Consider the following 19,234-nt stretch of genomic DNA (forward strand, 5'->3'; position numbering starts at 1 on the left):
ATCTGGAATAACAAAAAACCCAGTATAGCTAAAACTATTCTCAACAGTAAAAGAACTTCAGGGGGATTCAGTATCCCAGACTTTAAACTTTACTACAGAGCAATAGTGATAAAAACTGCATGATATTATTACAATGACAGGCAAGCGGATCAGTGGAATAGGATTGAAGACCCAGAAATGAACCAACATATCTATGGTCACTTTATCTTCGACAAAGGAGCTGAAAGCATCCAGTGGGAAAAAGATAGTCTTTTCAACAAATGGTGCTGGTTCAATTGGAGGTCAGCCTGCAGAAGAATGTGAATCGATCCATTCTTTTCTCCGTGTATTAAGCTCAACTCCAAATGGATCAAGGACCTCCACATAAAACTTGACACACTGAAAATAATAGAAAAGAAACTGGGGAAGACCCTGGAGGACATGGGCACAGGGGACAAGTTCCTGAATAGAACACCAATAGCTTATGCTCTAAGATCAAGAATTGACAAATGGGACCTCATAAAACTACAAAGTTTCTGTAAGGCAAAGGACTCTGTCAAAAGGACAAAATGTCAACCAACAGATTGGGAAAGGATCTTCACCAACCCTAAATCAGAGGGCTAATATCTAATATATACAAAGAACTCAAGAAGGTAGAACCCAGAGAACCAAATAACCCCATTAAAAAGTGGGGTACGAACTGGGGAAGACCCTTGAGGACATCGGTACAGGGAGAAAGTTTCTGAACAGAACACCAATAGCGTATGCTCTAAGAGCAAGAATTGACAAATGGGACCTCATAAAATTACAAAGTTTCTGTAAGGCAAAGGACACCATCAAGAGGACAAATCGGCAACCAACAAATTGGGAAAACATCTTCACCAATCCTACATCAGATAGAGGGCTAATATCCAATATATATAAAGAACTCAAGAAGTTAGACTCCAGAAAACCAAACAACCCTATTAAAAAATGGGGTACAGAGTTAAACAAAGAATTCTCACCTGAAGAACTTCGGATGGTGGAGAAGCATCTTAAAAAATGCTCAACTTCATTAGTCATTAGGGAAATGCAAATCAAAACAACCCTAAGATTTCATCTTACACCAGTCAGAATGGCTAAGATTAAAAATTCAGGAGACAGCAGGTGTTGGAGAGGGTGTGGAGAAAGAGGAACACTCCTCCACTGCTGGTGGGGTTGCAAATTGGTACAACCACTCTGGAAATCAGTCTGGCGGTTCCTCCGAAAACTGGGCACCTCACTTCCAGAAGATCCTGCTATACCACTCCTGGGCATATACCCAGAAGACTCCCCACCATGTAATAAGGATACATGTTCTACTATGTTCATAGCAGCCCTATTTATAATTGCCAGATGCTGGAAAGAACCCAGGTATCCCTCAACAGAAGAGTGGATGCAAAAAATGTGGTATATCTACACAATGGAGTACTATTCAGCCATTAGAAACAATGAATTCATGAAATTCTTAGGCAAATGGATGGAGCTAGAGAATATCATACTAAGTGAGGTAACCCAGACTCAAAAGGTGAATCATGGTATGCACTCACTATTAAGTGGATATTAACCTAGAAAACTGGAATACCCAAAACATAATCCACACATCAAATGAGGTACAAGAAGAAAGGAGGAGTGGCCCCTGGTTCTGGAAAGACTCAGTGAAACTGTACTCAGCAAAACCAGAATGGGGAAGTGGGAAGGGGTGGGTGGGAGGACAGGGGAAGAGAAGGGGGCTTACAGGACTTTCGGGGAGTGGGGGGGCTAGAAAAGGGGAAGTCATTTGAAATGTAAATAAATTATATCGAATAAAAAAAAAAGTGGGGTACGGAGCTAAACAATGAATTTTCTCATGAAGAACTTCGGAGAGCTGAGAAACACCTTAGGAAATGTTCAACATCATTAATCATTAGGGAAATGCAAATCAAAACAACCCTGAGATTTCACCTCACACCAGTCAGAATGGCTAAGGTCAAAAACTCAGGAGACAGCAGGTGTTGGCAAGGATGTAGAGAAAGAGGAACACTCCTCCACTGCTGGTGGGATTGCAAGATGGTGCAACCACTTTGGAAATCAGTATGGCGGTTCCTCAGAAAACTGGGCATGACACTTCTGGAGGACCCTGTTATACCACTCCTGGGCATATACCCAGAGGATTCTTCAGCATGCAATAAGCACGCATGCTCCACTATGTTCATAGCAGCCCTATTTGTAGTAGCCAGAAGCTGGAAAGAACCCAGGTGTCCTTCAACGGAGGAATGGATACAAAAAATGTGGTATATTATACAATGGAATACTATTCAGCCACTAGAAACAATGAATTCATGAATTTCTTAGTCAAACGGATGGAGCTGGAGAACATCATACTAAGTGAGGTAACTCAGTCTCAAAAGATCAATCATGGTATGCGCTCACTAATAAGTGGATATTAGCCTAGAAACTTTGAGTACTCAAGACATAATCCACATATTAAATGATGTCCAAAAGGAATGGAGGAGTGGCCCCTGGTTCTGGAAAGACTCAGTGCAAGAGTATAGGGGAATTCCAGAACATGGAATCGGGAAGGGGTAGATGGAGGAACAGGGGGAGGGAAGAGTGCTTATGGGACTTGTGGGGAGTGGGGACCCAGAAAAGGGGAAATCATTTGAAATGTAAATAAAAAATATATCAATAAAAAAGAAAATATTGATACAACAGGCAAAGAAAATGCAAAAACCAAAAAGCTCCTAAAGCAAAATATGCAGGAAATCCAGGACACAATAAGAAGACCAAACCTAAGGATTATATGTATAAAAGAGAGTGAAGATTTCCAATTTAAAGGGCCAGTAAATATTAAAAAAAAAATGTAGAAGAAAACTTTCCTAACCTAAAAAAAGAGCTACCCATGAACATCCAAGAAGCCTGCAGAACTCCAAAAAGACTAGATTAGAAATTAAATTCCCCCCATTATATAATCAAGACACCAAATGCACAAAGCAAAGAAAGATATTAAAAGCTTTAAGGGCAAAGGGTCAAATAACATACAAAGGCAGACCTATTAGAATTATACCAGACTTCTCACCAGAGAGTATAATAGCCAGAATATCCTGGGCAGATGTCACACAGATCCTTAGAGAAAACAAATGCCCTCCCAGATTACTATACTCAGCAAAACTCTCAATCAACATAGATGGAGAAACCAAAGTATTCCAGGACAAAACCAAATTCAAACAGTATCTATCTACCAATCCATTCCTACAGAGGATGCTAGAAGGAAAACTCCAACAAAAGGAGGGACACTACACCATAGAAAAACTAAGAAAGTAATCTTCTTCCAACAAACCCAAAAGAAAATAGTCACATAAACATAATTCCACCCTTAACAACCAAATAACAGAAAACAACAATCATACTTCCTTAATATCTCTTAACATCAGTGGACTAAAATCGCCAATAAAAAGACATAGATTAATAGAGTGAATACATAAACAGGACTCAGCATTTTGCTGCATACAGGAAACAAACCTCAATGACAAAGATAGATACTATCTCAGAGTAAAAGGCTGGAAAAAATTCCAGGCAAATGGTCCCAAGAAATACACTGGAGCACTCATTCTAATATTGAATAAAATTGACCTCCAACCAAAAGTTATCAAAAAAGATAAGGGAGGACACTTCATACTTGCAAAGCAAAAAAATATACCAAGATGCTCTCTCAATTCTGAAAATCTATGCTCCAAATGCAAGGGCACTCACATTCATAAAATAAATTCTACTGAAGCTCAAAGCACACATGGCCCCTCATGCAATAATAGTGGGAGATTTCAACACTGTACTCTCTCAGCAATGGACAGATCATGGAAACACAAACTAAACAGAGACACAGTGGAAAAACAGAAGTTATGGATGAATCAAATGGATTTAACAGATATGTATAGAATATTTCTTCCTAAAACAGAAAAATATACCTTCTTCTCAGCACCTCATGATACTTTCTCCAAAAATGACTATATAATCATTCATAAAACAGGCCTCAACACATACAAGAAGATGAAAATGATCTTATACATCCTATGAGATCACCATGGACTAAGGCTGATCTTCAATAACAAATAAAAAAGAAAGCCCACATAATCATGGAAGCTGAACAATGCTCTACTCAATGATAACTTGGTCAAGGAAGAAATAAAGAAATGAAAGACATTTTAGAATTTAATGAAAATGAAGCCAGAATATACCCAAATTTATGGGACACAATGAAAGTAGTGCTAAGAGGAAAACTCATAGCTCTGAATGCTGCCAAAAAGAAACTTGAGAGAGCATACACTAGCAGCTTAACAGCATACCTGAAAACTCTAGAACAAAGAAGCAAATACATGCAAAAGGAGTAGGTGGCTAGTACTAATCAAACTCAGAGCTGAAATCAATCAAGTAGAAACAAAAAGAACGATACAAAAAAAAAAAAAATCAACCAAACCAGGAGCTGGTTCTTTGACAAATTCAAAAAGATAGATAAACTTTTAGCCAAATGAACCAGAGGTCACAGAGACAATGTCCAAGTCAACAAAATCGAAATGAAATGGAAGACATAACATCAAAAACCGAGGAAATCCAAAAAGTCATCAGATCCTACTACAAAAGCCTATACTCAAGAAAACTGGAAAATCTGGATGAAATGGACAATTTTCTAGATACATCCCAAATACCCAAATGAAACCAGGATCAGATAAACTGTCCAAACAGTCCCATAACCCCTAATGAAATAGAAGCAGTCATTAAAAGTCTCCCAACCAAAAAAATCCCAGTACCAGAGGGGTTTAGTGAAGAATTCTATCAGACCTTCAAAGAAGATCTAATACCAATACTCTTTAAACTGCTCCACAAAATAGAAACAGAAAGAACACTATCCAATTTGTTCTATGAAGCCACAATTACACTTATACCTAAACCACACAACGACCCAAAATAGAAGGAAAACTTCATACCAATTTCCCTTATGAACACTGATGCAAAAATACTCAGTAAAATGCTCTTGAAATGATTCCAAGAACACATCAAAAAAAATCATTCACCACAATAACATAGGCTTCATCCCAGGGATGCAGGGAAACTTCAATATATGTAAATCCATCAATGTAATCCACTACATAAACAAACTTAAAAAAAAACCCACATGATCATTTCATCAGATGCTAAAAATGCATTTGACATAATTCTATATCCCTTCATGTTAAATGTCTTGGAAAGGTCAGGAATTCAAGGCCCATACCTAAACATAGTAAAAGCAATATAATGGAAACCAGTAGCCAACATCAAACTAAATGGAGAGAAATTTGAAACAATCCCATTAAAATCAGGGACTAGAGAAGGGTGCCCAATCTCTCCCTATCTATTCAATATAGTAATTGAAGTTCTAGTTAGAGCAATTAGTCAACAAAAGGAGGTCTAAGAATACAAATTGGAAGGGAAGAAGTCAAATATCACTATTTGAGTTTGATAGGATAGTATACTTAAGTGACCCCACAAACTCCACCAGAGAACTCCTAAACCTAATAAACAACTTCAGCAAAGTGGTTGGATATAAAATTGACTCTAAAAAATTAGTAGCCTTCCTCTACTCAAAGGATTCAACATGTTAAGAAAGAAAATAGGGAAATGACACCTTTCACAATAGTAACAAATAATATAAAATTCCTTGGTGTAACTCTAACCAAGCAAGTGAATTATTAGTATGACAAGAACATTAAGTCTCTAAAGAAAGAAATCTAAGATCTCAGAAGATGGAAAGATCTCCCATCCTCATGGATTGACAGGATTAATATAGTAAAAATGGACATCTTGCAAAAAGCAATATACAGATTCAATGCAATCCTCATCAAAATCCCAACTCAGTTCTTCATTGAGTTAGAAAAAGCAATAGTCAAATTCATTTAGAATCACAAAATAAATAAATAAATAAATAAACAGGAGCGCAAAAACTATTCTCAACAATAAAAGAACTTCTGGAGGAATCACCATCCCTGAACTCAAGTTGTATTACAGAGTAATAGTCATATAACCTGCATGGCATTGGTAAGGAGACAGTCACTTAGATCAATGGAATAGATCTGAAGACCCAGAAATGAACCCACACACCTATGTTCACTTGTTCTTTGATGAAGATGCTAAAGCCATTGAGTGGAAAAGACAGAATTTTCTACAAATGGTGCTGACTCATGCTGGAGGTCAGCATGTAGAAAAATGCAAATTGACCCATTCTTATCTCCCTGTATAAAGCTCAAGTCCAAGTGCATCAAGGACCTCCACATACAAGTACGCTGAAACTAATAGAGGAGAAAGTGAGGAAGAACCTCAAACACATGGGCACAGGTGAAAAGTTCCTGAACAGAACGCCAATGGTTTTTGCTCGGAGATCAAGATTTAACAAAAGGGACCTCATAAAATTGGAAAGCTTCTGTAAGGCAAGGGACACTGTCAATAGGACAAAACAGAAAACAACACATTGGAAAAAAGATCTTTACATATCCTAATTCTGATAGAGGGCTAATATCCAAAATATTCAAAGAACTCAAAAATTTAGACTTCAGAGAATCAAATAACCCTATTAAAATGGGGAACAGAGCTAAACAAAGAATTATCAAATGAGGAATACTGAGTGGCAGAGAAGCACCTAAAGAAATGTTAAACATCCTAAGTCAGTCAGGGAAGTGCAAATCAAAACAACCCTGATATTCTACCTCACAGCAGTCAGAATGGCTAAGATGAAAAACTCAGGTGGCAGAAGAAGCTGACAAGGATGTGACAAAGAGGAACACTCCTCCATTGCTGGTGGGATTGAAAGCTGGTAGAACTACTCTGGAAATCAGTCTGGTGGTTCATCAAAAAATTGGACATAAGATTACCTCAGGACCCAGCTATATACCACTCCTGGGCATATATCTATGAGATGCTCCAACATGTAATAAGGACACGTGCTCCACTATGTTCATAGCAGTCTTCTATATAATAGCCAGAAGCTGGAAAGAACCCAGATGTCCTTCAACACAGGAATGGATACAGAAAATGTGGTACACTTACAAAATGAAGTACTACTCAGCTATTAAAAACAATGAACTCATAAAATTTTTAGGCAAATGGTTGGAAGTGGAAAATATTATCCTAAGTGAGGTAACCCAATTACAAAAGAATACACATGGTATGCACTTACTGATAAATGGATATTAGCCCAAAAGCTTGGAATAGCCAAGATACAATTCAAAGACCACGTGAAGCTCAAGAAGAAGAAAGACCAAAGTGTGGGTGCTTTGGTCTTTTTTAGAAGGGGGAATAAAATTCTCAAGGGAGATAGAGGATGGAAGCAACATGGGAGGAGGAGAGGAGGGGGAAGCAGAAAAAGGGGGCCGGATCAGGTATGAATGGAGGCAGGGATGATATGCTTCTGTCTTTCTTAGAAGGGGGAATGAAATACTCACAGGAGCACATACGGAGACAAATGTGGAGTAGAGACTGAAGGAAAGGCCATCCAGAGACTGCTTCACTTGGGGACCCATCCCATATAAAGTCACCAAATCCTGACACTATTGTGGATGCCAAGAAGAGCCTGCTGATAGGAGCCTGATATAGCTGTGTCCTGAGAGGCTCTGACTGAGCCTAACAAGTACAGAGCCAGAAGAATGTAGCCAACCATGGGACTGAATGGACAGTCCTCAATGGAGGAGCTAGAGAAAGGACTGAAGGATCTGAAGGGGTTTGCAACCCCATAGATAGGATCCCCAGAGCTCCCAGGGCATTAAACAACAAAGGGTACACTTGGAGTGACCCCTGGCTCCAGCTGCATATGTAGCAGAGCATGGTCTTGTAGGGCATCAATGAGAGGAGAGGCCCTTGGCTCCATGAAGGTTTGATGCCCCAGTGTAGAGGAATGCCATGGTGGGGAGGTGGAAGCGGGTGGGTGGGGAGGACTCTCTTGGAAGCAGGGGGAGGAGGGATGCAATAGGGGCTTCTGGAGGAGGAACCAGGAAAGGGGATACCATTTGAAATGCAAATAAATAAAATATCCAATAAAAAAATAGGACTTCTATAAAATCATTATTAGGAATAATTAAATTATCATTTTGTCTACACAATATGACAAGAGAGTACATCTTCCTATTGATACATACACGATCTGCCCAATTTGTGGGTTGATGCTCAGGATTCATTAGGATATGTAATAGTAACAGGAAAAGGCATATTAGCAGCAAGAAGCAACCTTAGGATGAAGTCTCTTAAGACCTTGCTTCACAGAACTCACCCATTGCCAGTCATGCAAAACAGTAAACCATCTCCCAAAATTCACTTGCATTCCCTTAGACGTTCCTAAACGGTTTCTGACAGGCACACAGATTCCAAAATAACAAGAATACTACATGTAAAGCAAAGAATAGTAAAGACAAGAAAGAATAGATTAACAGGTGTTATAATACTCAAGGGTCCTGGTTATTACTTTGGAATTTGTTTCATGGGGTTCAAGGAGAAGTTTGGGAGCTGGTTGGTATGTCATGTGTGGGTCTCTATTTTGATAGACGAACTTGGATTTTGTAAGCTTTTGCCTACTCCTATGTATTTTCTCACAATGCATCTGATTTTAATTATTTACACATGCAACTATGCTTAGAAATAAGATTATAGACTGGGGATTCTTCTTAAGAGTTCACTTACAGGGCTTCCGGGCAGCCAGCAGGGAGAAGTCAGTGTGCTGTGGTGAATCCAGCGGGCCCCTGCAGGAGACGCCAGGTGTCTGCTTTGGGATCTGAACAGCCTGGGCCACAGGACTCGGTCTCCAGGAAGTGCAGGAAACATGGTGTGCACCCAGAGGCAGTCTGGGAGAGTACACAGCTTGCTCCAGTGGCATGGAGCTTAGGTTCCAGTCCTGAGGCCTCTGGCAGGAGCCTTCAGATCTCTCCGCTTCCGGAGCCAGATCAGCCTGGGCAGCAACACCACATCTCCAGGTCCTGCAAGAGGCAAGAGGGGCTTCGGGGCGGCCAGCGGGGAGAAGTCAGTGTGCTCTGGTGAATCCAGCAGGCCCCAGCGGGAGCCTTCAGGTGTCTGCTTTGGGATCTGAACAGCCTGGGCAACAGCACCCTGTCTCCAGGCAGTGCAGGAGGTAAGCTGTGCACCAGAGGCCACCTGGGAAGGGGCAGCTTGCACTGGTGAGTCCAGCATTAACAAGACCAACTAGCACCAGTGAGAACTAGGTGGAAAAAGGCAAACGCAGGAACATCACTAACAGAAATCAAGGCAATATGGCAACATCTAAACCCAATTCTCCTTTACCAGCATGTCCTGGATACCCCATCACACCAGTAAAACAAGATTTGGATTTAAAATCACTGGTCATGATGCTGGTACAGGAACACATGAAGGACATACTTAAAGAAATTCAGGAGAAAATGGATCAAAAGTTAGAAGCCCTTGCAAGGGAAACACAAAAACCATTGAAAGAAATCCAGGAGAATACAAAGCCAATAATGAGGAAACGCAAAAAACACTTAAAGAAATACAGGAGAACTTTGGTCAACAGGCTGAGGTCATGAAAGAGGAAACACAAAAATCTCTTAAAGAATTACAGGAAAACACAAACAAGCAAGTGAAGGAGCTAAGCAAAACCATCCAGGATCTAAAATCAGAAGTAGAAACAACTAAGAAAACTCAAAGGGAGACAACTTTGGAGATAGAAAGCCTTGGAAAGAAATCAGGGGACATAGATGCAAATATCAACAGCAGAATACAAGGGATAGAAAAAAGAATCTCAGATGCTGAAGATACCATAGAAACCATGGACTCAACAGTTAAAGAAAATGCAAAATGCAAAAAGCTTGTAACCCAAAATATCCAGGAAATACAGGACACAATGAGAAGACCAAACCTAAGGATTATAGGCATAGATGAGAGTGAATATTTACAACTTAAAGGGCCAGCAAATATTTTCAATAAAATTATGGAAGAAAACTTCCCTAACCTAAAGAGAGAGATGCCCATGAATATACAAGAAGCCTACAGAACTCCAAACAGACTGGACCAGAACAGAAATACTTCCCATCACATAATAATAAAAACACCAATGTTCTAAACAAAGAAAGAATATTAAAGGCAGTAAGAGAAAAAGGCCAAGTAGCATATAAAGGAAGACTTATCAGAATCACAGCAGACTTTTCACCTGAGATTATGAAGGCTAGAAGATCCAGGGCAGATCTCATGCAGACTCTAAGAGAACACAAATGCCAGCCAAACTACTATATCCAGCAAAACTCTCAATCACCATAGATGGAGAAACTAAGATATTCCATGACAAAACCAAGTTTACCCAATATCTATCCACAAACCCAGCCCTACAAAGGATAATAGGAGAAAAACAGCAATACAAGGAGGGAAACTTAACCTTGGAAAAAGCAAGATAGTAACCTTTCATCAAACCCAAAAGAAGTTAACCAATCAAATTTAAAAAATAACGTCAAAAATGACAGGAAGTTACAGTCACTATTCCTTAATATCTCTTAACATCAATGGACTCAATGCCCCAATAAAAAGACATAGACTAACTGACTGGATATGTAAACAGGACCCAACATTTTGGTGCTTACAGGAAACACACCTCAGGGTCAAAGACAAACATTACCTTAGAATAAAAGCCTGGAAGACAATTTTACAAGCAAATGGTCTCAGGAAACAAGCTGGAGTAGCCATTTTAATATCAGATAATATTGACTTTCAACCAAAGTCATCAAAAGAGACTCTGAGGGACACTTCTTGCTGGTCAAAGGAAAAATACAACAAGAAGAACTCTCAATCCTGAACATCTACGCTCCAAATGCAAGGGCACCCTCTTTCGTAAAAGAAACTTTATTAAAGCTCAAAGGACACATTGCACATAACACAGTAATTGCGGGTGACTTCAACACTGCACTTTCCTCAATGGACCGATCAGGAAAACAGAAACTAAACAGGGACACAATGAAACTAATTGAAGCTTTGGACCAATTAGATTTAACAGATATATATAGAACATTCTATCCTAAAGCAAAAGAATATACCTTTTTCTTAGCACCTCATGGTACCTTCTCCAAAATCGACCATATAATTGGTCACAAGACAGACCTCAACAAATATAAGAAAATCGAACTAATCCCATGCCTCCTATCAGATCACTATGGAGTAAAAATTGTCTTCAATAGCAACAAAAACAACAGAAAACCCACATATACGTGGAAACTGAACAATATTCTACTCAATGATACCTTGGTCAAGGAAGAAATAAAGAAATTAAAGACTTTTTAGAACACAATGAAAATGAAAAAACAACATACCCAAATCTATGGAACACAATGAAAGCAGTGCTAAGAGGAAAACTCATAGCCTTGGGTGCCTCCAAAATGAAAATGGAGAGAGCATACACTACCAGCTTAATGACACACCTGAAAGCCCTGGAACAAAAAGAAGCTATTTCACCCAGGAGGAGTAGAAGGCAGGAAATCATCAAACTCAGGGCCGAAATCAATCAAGTAGAAACAAAGAGAACCATACAAAGAATCAGCAAAACCAGGAGCTGGTTCTTTGAGAAAATCAACAAGATAAATAAACCCTTAGCCAGACTAACCAAAGGGCACATAGACAGTCTCCAGATTAACAAACTTAGAAATGAAAAGGGAGATATAACAACAGATACTGAGGAAATTAAAAAAATCATTAGATCCTATTACAAAAGCCTATACTCAACACAACTGGAGAATCTGGAGAAAATGGACAGTTTCCTAGACAGATATCTGACACCAAACTAAATCAGGATCAAATAGATCAACTAAACAGTCCCATAACGCCTGAAGAAATAAAAAGGGTCATAGAAAGTCTCCCAACCAAAAAAAGCATGGTACCAGATGGTTGCAGTGCAGAGTTCTATCAGACCATCATAGAAGAGCTAACATCAATATTCTTCAAACTATTCCACAAAATAGAAACAGAAGGAACTCTATACTACTTGTTCTATGAAGCCACAATTACGCTGATACCAAAACCACACAAAGATCCAACAAAGAAAGAGAACTTCAGGCCAATTTCTCTTATGAATATTGATGCAAAAAGACTTAATAAAATTCTTGCCAACCGAATCCAAGAACACATCAAAACGATCATCCACCATGATCAAGTAGGCTTCATCCCAGGGATGCAGGGATGGTTCAATATAAGAAAATCCATCAATGCTATCCACTACATAAACAAACTCAAAGAAAAAAACCATATGATCACCTCATTAGATGTAGAAAAAGCATTTGACAAAATCCAGCATCCTTTCATGCTAAAAGTATTCTAAAGAACAGGAATTCAAGGCCCATACCTAAACATCGTTAAAGCAATATACAGCAAACCTGTAGCCAACATCAAACTAAATGGAGAGAAACTTGAAGCAATCCCACTAAAATCAGGGACTAGACAAGGCTGTCCTCTCTCTCCATATCTTTTCAATATAGTACTTGAAGTTCTAGCTAGATCAATTAGACAACATAAGGAGGTCAAGGGGATACAAACTAGAAAAGAAGAAATCAAAATATCACTATTTGCAGATGACATGATAGTCTACTTAAGTGACCCGAAAACCTCCACCAGAGAACTCCTACAGCTGATAAACAAATTCAGCAAAGTGGCTGGTTATAAAATCAACTCAAGCAAATCAGTTCCCTTCCTATACTCAAAGGATAAGCAGGCTGAGAAAGAAGTTAGGGAAACGAAACCCTTCAAAATAGCCACAAACAATATAAAGTATCTTGGCGTAACTCTAACCAAACAAGTGAAAGATCTATATGACAAGAACTTCAGGTCTCTGAAGAAGGAAATAGAAGAAGACCTCAGAAAATGGAAAAATCTGCCATGCTCATGGATTGGCAGGAATAATATAGTTAAAATGGCCATCTTGCCAAAAGCGATCTACAGATTCAATGCAATCCCCATCAAAATCCCAACTCAGTTCTTCACAGAGTTAGAAAAAGCAATTCTCAAATTCATCTGGAATAACAAAAACCCAGGATAGCTAAAACTATTCTCAACAACAAAAGAAATTCTGGGGGAATCAGTATCCCTGAGTTCAAGCAATACTACAGAGCAATAGTGTTAAAAGCTGCATGGTATTGGCAGTGACAGACAAGTGGACCAATGGAATAGAATTGAAGATCCAGAAATGAACCCACACACCTACAGTCACTTGATCTGTGACAAAGGAGCCAAAAACATCCAGTGGAAAAAAAGATAGCCTTTTCAACAAATGGTGCTGAATCAATTGTAGGTCAGCATGCAGAAGAATGGGAATTGATCCATTCTTATCTCCATGTACTAAACTTCACTCCAAGTGGATCAAGGACCTCCATGTAAAACCAGACACACTGAAACCAATAGAAAAGAAACTGGGGAAGACCCTTGAGGACATGGGCACAGGGGAAAAGTTCCTGAACAGATCACCAATAGCTTATGCTTTAAGATCAAGAATTGACAAATGGGACCCCATAAAATTACAAAGTTTCTGTAAGGCAAAGGACACTGTTAAAAGGCCAAATGGCAACCATCAAATTGGGAAAGGATACTCATCAAACCCACATCTGATAGAGGGCTAATATCCAATATATACAAAGAACTCAAGAAGTTAGACCCCAGGTAACCAAATAACCCTATTAAAAATGGGGTACAGATCTTAACAAAGAATTTTCACCTGAAGAAATTCGGATGGCCGAGAGGCACCTTAAGAAGTGCTCAACTTCATTAGTCATTAGGGAAATGCAGATCAAAACAACCCTGAGATTTCACCTTACCCCAGTCAGAATGGCTAAGGTCAAAAACTCAGGAGACAGCAGGTGTTGGCAAGGATATGGAGAAAGAGGAACACTCCTCCTCTGCTGGTGGGGCTGTAAGATGGTACAACCACTGTGGAAATCAGTCTGGAGGTTCCTCAGAAAACTGGACATGACACCTCCAGAGGACCCTGCTATACCTCTCCTGGGCATATACCCAAAGGATTCCCTGGCATGCAATAGACACATGCTCCATTATGTTCATAGCAGCCTTATTTATAATAGCCAGAAGCTGGAAAGAACCCAAATGTCCCTCAAAGGAGGAATGGATACAGAAAATGTGGTATATTTACACAATGGAATACTACTCAGCAATTAGAAACAATGAATTCACAAAATTTTTAGGCAAATAGTTTGATCTGGAAAATATCATCCTAAGTGAGGTAACCCAATCACAAAAGAATACACATGGAATGCAATCTCTGATAAGTGGATATTAATTAGCCCAGAAGCCCTGAATACCCAAGGCACAAATTGCATAACAAATGACTCCCATAAAGAAGTATGGGGAGGGTCCTGATCCTGGAAAGGATTGATCTAGCATGGGAAGGGAATATAAGGACAGAGAAAAAGGAGGGAGGTGATTGGAGAAGGAATGGAGAGAAGAAGGTTTATGGGACATATGCTGAGGGGGTGATCCGGGAAAGGGGAAATCATTTGGAATGTAAACAAAGAATATAGAAATAAAAATATTAATAAAAAAAGAAAATATAATTCAACAATGACAAAAACAGAATTAAAAAAAAAAGAGTTCACTTAGAGAACACAGTGTGTTGTATCACTTATGGGGACAAGTCTAAGCCAGATAGGCCCCCTTACAGATGTATGTCCTTTCCAATGCATTTCAATAGAAACTATCTATTGTTCAGAGTCATTAATGAGACATTATTCAATTGTATAAAATGAAGTGGTGTGTTCTGCTTCACACCAGTGAAGATTTTAAAGTAACAAACAGATTGCCAGTTTTTCGGGTTTTTTTTTTCTTGTTTTGTTTTTAGTGTATGTTCTTAATACTTGCAGGTAAGGGTCCTGGCTGGCAAGTGTATTATGAAAAACGATGTGTTTACAGTACATTGCCTAAATCAAGAAGTGTACTGGTTTGCTAGACTTTACCCTTCATTTGCCTGCCTCATCTTCTAATCACCACTATTTTATTTGTGGTAGTATCGGTAGCTTCCTATAAAATAACAACTTTGTTCTTTCTAAAGACCTTTCCTTGATTAAGTCATGGTAAACTGTAACAAAGGCCCAAGGAGAATGTCATCCAACAAGGTAGTGTTTTCTCTTTGCAGGTAGGATACAACCACCACAAAATCTTCCCACATGTGGCAATCCATAACCTGAATCAAGGCCCTGCCTACTCCCATGCAAAGCACACAGGTAGGAATACCAGCCCTTCATTCTTTCCTGTAGAACAAAGAGCAATAAATAGCTTGATGTTCTGTTCATATTCGCCAGTGTCTAAGCACGCGTTTGCTATTCTGACACCCAACCACGAAGGAACCATGGTACACCCTCCTCCCTTCCTCAATCCCCAGTACCCATCCTCCCTTTTGTCCTCCCAGTTCTACCACCAAAGAATCATTGCAAATCACAGGGATGCATTTTTTTACATTATAATGGATTTATTTTTGCAATTCTCACTGGCTATCACTGAAATATTCAATATGTAGTAATTAGGCCTGTCAAAATCTTGATGTCTAGACTGTCTGATGTCCCTTGTTGTGCACTTGGATTTAAGGCTATTAATGCCAGCAGTGAAGGTGATTGAGCCAGCTGTGGATTCTTGTTTCTGTGCTAGCTTGGCGTATGTATCCTCCTGCCACTAGTTGCTGTAGTTGCAGAGTATTCATCATTCCATGCAGGTGTGTGTGTTGATAGAATGGGATAGGTACCTCATTCACTTGCCTTTCCGGATAGCAGAATGTGATTCTCTCTTCATCAACCCTCTTGCTTTGAAAGCAAACTTTGATCCTTGCCTCTTTCACTTGATTATCTTGATTAAACTGTGTCATACTCTCTTCTTGCTTATTTTGGTCAAAGTGTGTGTTCACCTCTTCTTGTCCTTGCTGGTCTTGACTGAGTAGTGCCATCCTTTCCTTCTGGGCATGTCTATCTTGATAGTATTTTCTGATCATTTCATCTTTCACTTTTTTGTTTTGATAAAATTGTGTGATCCTCTCCTCTTGCTTATTTTGGTCAAAGTGTCTAATCACCTCTTCTTGTCCTTGATTGTCATGACTGACTGGTGTGTCCCTATCCTGGGCATGCCTATCTTGATAGTATTTTCTGATCATCTCATCTTTCACTTTTTTGTTTTGATAAAATTGTTTGTTCCTCTTCTCTCGCTTATTTTGGTCAAAGTGTGTGATCACCTCCTCTTGCCCTTGCTGGTCATTACTGGCTAGTGTGATCCTATCCTTCTTGGCATGCTTGTCTTGATAATAGCGCCTGATCATCTCTTCTTTCACTTGTTTGTTTTGATCAAATTGTGTGATCACCAACTCTTTGATCTGCTCGTCTTGACCGTTTGGTGTATTGGTGTTCTCTTGTATCTGGTTATCCTGGTGGCCACATTGTGTCTTCACTTCATCATGTAACTGATAGTATTGATTCCACAATATATTCATCTCATTCTGTAGCTGGGTATATTGATCCCACAGCATCTTCAGTTTGTCCTGAAGCATTTTGTTTCGTTCACGTCTGGTTTTATTCTTCTTTTTCCGTGGCTTGTTTTGTCCAGGGTAAGGTGTTGTTTCACCTTCTTCCTTAGGTTTCCCTATAGGAACGGTATGTTTATTCCAGATCTTCAACTTTGTTTTCTTTTTCGGGCTTCCTTTCACCCGTTTTAGGATCTGTACAGTCTAGAAGGACAGAAAAGTATGTCATTGGTTACTAGAAATGAGTCAGGAAGCAAGGCTTTCTAGGGTGTGGGTTGGACAGAGAGTTTAAGTTAGGCCAAGCAAGGGTAGGTTTCTTGGGGAAGGGACATTGAAGGAGAAAAGAGGAACCTTACTTAGGTTGGGTTAACTTACTTGTTCACCTCCCACGCAAGTGTAGGTCTTTCCAGAACCTCGATATATGGGCTTTAAGAAAATCTTCTTAGTTAGGTTAGTATGTAAAGTCCACGTGTCTGTATTTTCCTCACCCTCTTCCAACATATTAACTTTGTCCATTGTGAAGCCTCACAAGGGTCTGGCCTAGAGGGCCAAATAGCTGACTTATATACTCTCTTTGAACAATGGATGCCACACCCAGAGTCTGCCATAGCCAATCATGGCAACCATGGACTCTGACATCACAATGTATGCCCTCTGACCCTCTGGTGAATGGTGGTTAAGGCCAGGCTGCCAGGTACACCTAGGTGAGGCTTAAACAGCAGAAAGATCACCCCTTGACACCTCAAAATTAGGGAAATGCTGAGAGGGAAAACAGGGTCAGTTTGAGCATGGAGGCTTCTCTTCAACATCCTAAAGACAGCATTTCCATGGCACCCTTCTCTGTACACTCATGTTCAGTCTGTGAGGGATGCATGTGGCAGAGGGCTTGCTCTTCAAAGCTCTTCCTCAAGCTTCCCCAACCTAGCGAGCAGTTCATTCCCCTGTGTATCTTCCATAACACTGCATTTACTTCTTTTATTTACTTATGAATATGTAGCTGACAGAAATAAAATTGGGAGGATACTTTGAGCTCAGAGAGTTCAAGTCACGGTCACTTGACTTCATATACTTTCACAGAAAACCACCATAACAGTAAAATTATGTAGCAGAAGTCCTTCTTCGTGGAAGACAAAAAAGAGAAGCAGAGAAGACTGGGGTCAATAATATATCCCTATTAACTTCTGCTCAATTGCCTGCTTATTTTAGCTTTTCACAAATAAATAATGTAGATGAGGAAGTAGATAACATAAAGTACTTGCCACTTAGCTTTATGATGAATTGTTTTAGTTTCATAAATTGTTCCTTAAAAATAAAACTGAAGTACTTTTTCTAGTCAGAAATGTTGATCTTAATATGGTTCCTTGCACTGTGTCTACACTTCATTCACTGAAAAGCAATGTTAAAGAAAAGACATTGTTAAAGACAGCATTTCCATGGCACCCTTCTCTGTACACTCATGTTCAGTCTGTGAGGGATGCATGTGGCAGAGGGCTTGCTCTTCAAAGCTCTTCCTCAAGCTTCCCCAACCTAGCGAGCAGTTCATTCCCCTGTGTATCTTCCATAACACTGCATTTACTTCTTTTATTTACTTATGAATATGTAGCTGACAGAAATAAAATTGGGAGGATACTTTGAGCTCAGAGAGTTCAAGTCACGGTCACTTGACTTCATATACTTTCACAGAAAACCACCATAACAGTAAAATTATGTAGCAGAAGTCCTTCTTCGTGGAAGACAAAAAAGAGAAGCAGAGAAGACTGGGGTCAATAATATATCCCTATTAACTTCTGCTCAATTGCCTGCTTATTTTAGCTAAGTCCTGCCCCCTCTAGAAGTTACTACAGGCTCCCCAAATAGTGGCACCAGCTAGAGACAAACCTTTCAATGCATGAATCTCTTTTGGGAGAAAACTTCAAATTCAAATCACAATGTGGTACATTGCTATTAAAATAACCAAACAGAATTTGTAGCTTTTCACAAATAAATAATGTAGATGAGGAAGTAGATAACATAAAGTACTTGCCACTTAGCTTTATGATGAATTGTTTTAGTTTCATAAATTGTTCCTTAAAAATAAAACTGAAGTACTTTTTCTAGTCAGAAATGTTGATCTTAATATGGTTCCTTGCACTGTGTCTACACTTCATTCACTGAAAAGCAATGTTAAAGAAAAGAAAATCTTGGCTCACTAAGGATTGGTGTTATTTTCCACTACTATATAGTATATAGTAGGTTTTATTTTTTAACTACAACCACTTCATTTGCCTTACTTTACATTAGAAATAATGTTCAATTTATTAATCACATATTTTGCCAAAGCTTTTGATGAAATTGTACAAGAATGAGAAGATAATTACTTTGCTACTGTTCTCTAAATCCTCTTGATATCACAGAATCCTTTCTAATGCTATGATTTGGGATGCACTGGGTATAACTCATGGGAAATCTTGTATCTTGTGAATTTCCTGTCATCTCCTAAGATGGTTTGACTGCTGTCCTATTACAAATTCTCACAGTACTCAAACAGGTTACAGTCTGACAGCCAATAAAATACTGCATGTGAAAGTGTATATATTTCACAAGTGAAATCACATATAATTCTCTTGGTGCTTGATGTCTGATGTTCATTTAAGCATTGGTAAACACCTCTTCCTCGCTTTTTTCAAGGCCAGAAGTAAAAAAAAAAATCAACTACTAGCTAGAGGCTTCAGTAAGGAGTAGGATTTTAGC

The 19,234-nt window shown here is 39.1% G+C and overlaps 1 protein-coding gene across 1 annotated transcript; it reads right to left on the minus strand.

Moving 5' to 3' along the window:
- Nucleotides 1-15,589: 15,589 nt before the first annotated feature.
- LOC127674722 (uncharacterized) lies at nt 15,590-17,020 on the minus strand. Its single transcript, XM_052170360.1, has 2 exons — nt 16,880-17,020; nt 15,590-16,708 (listed from the first exon to the last, which is right to left on the minus strand). The coding sequence occupies exons 1-2, from the start codon at nt 17,018-17,020 to the stop codon at nt 15,590-15,592; spliced, it is 1,260 nt and encodes a 419-aa protein (XP_052026320.1).
- Between the last annotated feature and the right edge of the window lie 2,214 nt (nt 17,021-19,234).

The sequence above is a fragment of the Apodemus sylvaticus genome, chromosome X, assembly GCF_947179515.1.
Source record: "Apodemus sylvaticus chromosome X, mApoSyl1.1, whole genome shotgun sequence".
In the NCBI taxonomy this organism is placed as follows: Eukaryota; Metazoa; Chordata; class Mammalia; order Rodentia; family Muridae; genus Apodemus; species Apodemus sylvaticus.

Coding starts and splice junctions, on each gene's coding strand:
- LOC127674722 (XM_052170360.1), bottom strand. CDS start 17,020: ATGGACAAAGTTAATATGTTGGAAGAGGGTGAGGAAAATACAGACACG. Junction 16,709..16,879: donor CTTGCGTGGGAGGTGAACAA/GTAAGTTAACCC, acceptor CTGTCCTTCTAG/ACTGTACAGATCCTAAAACG.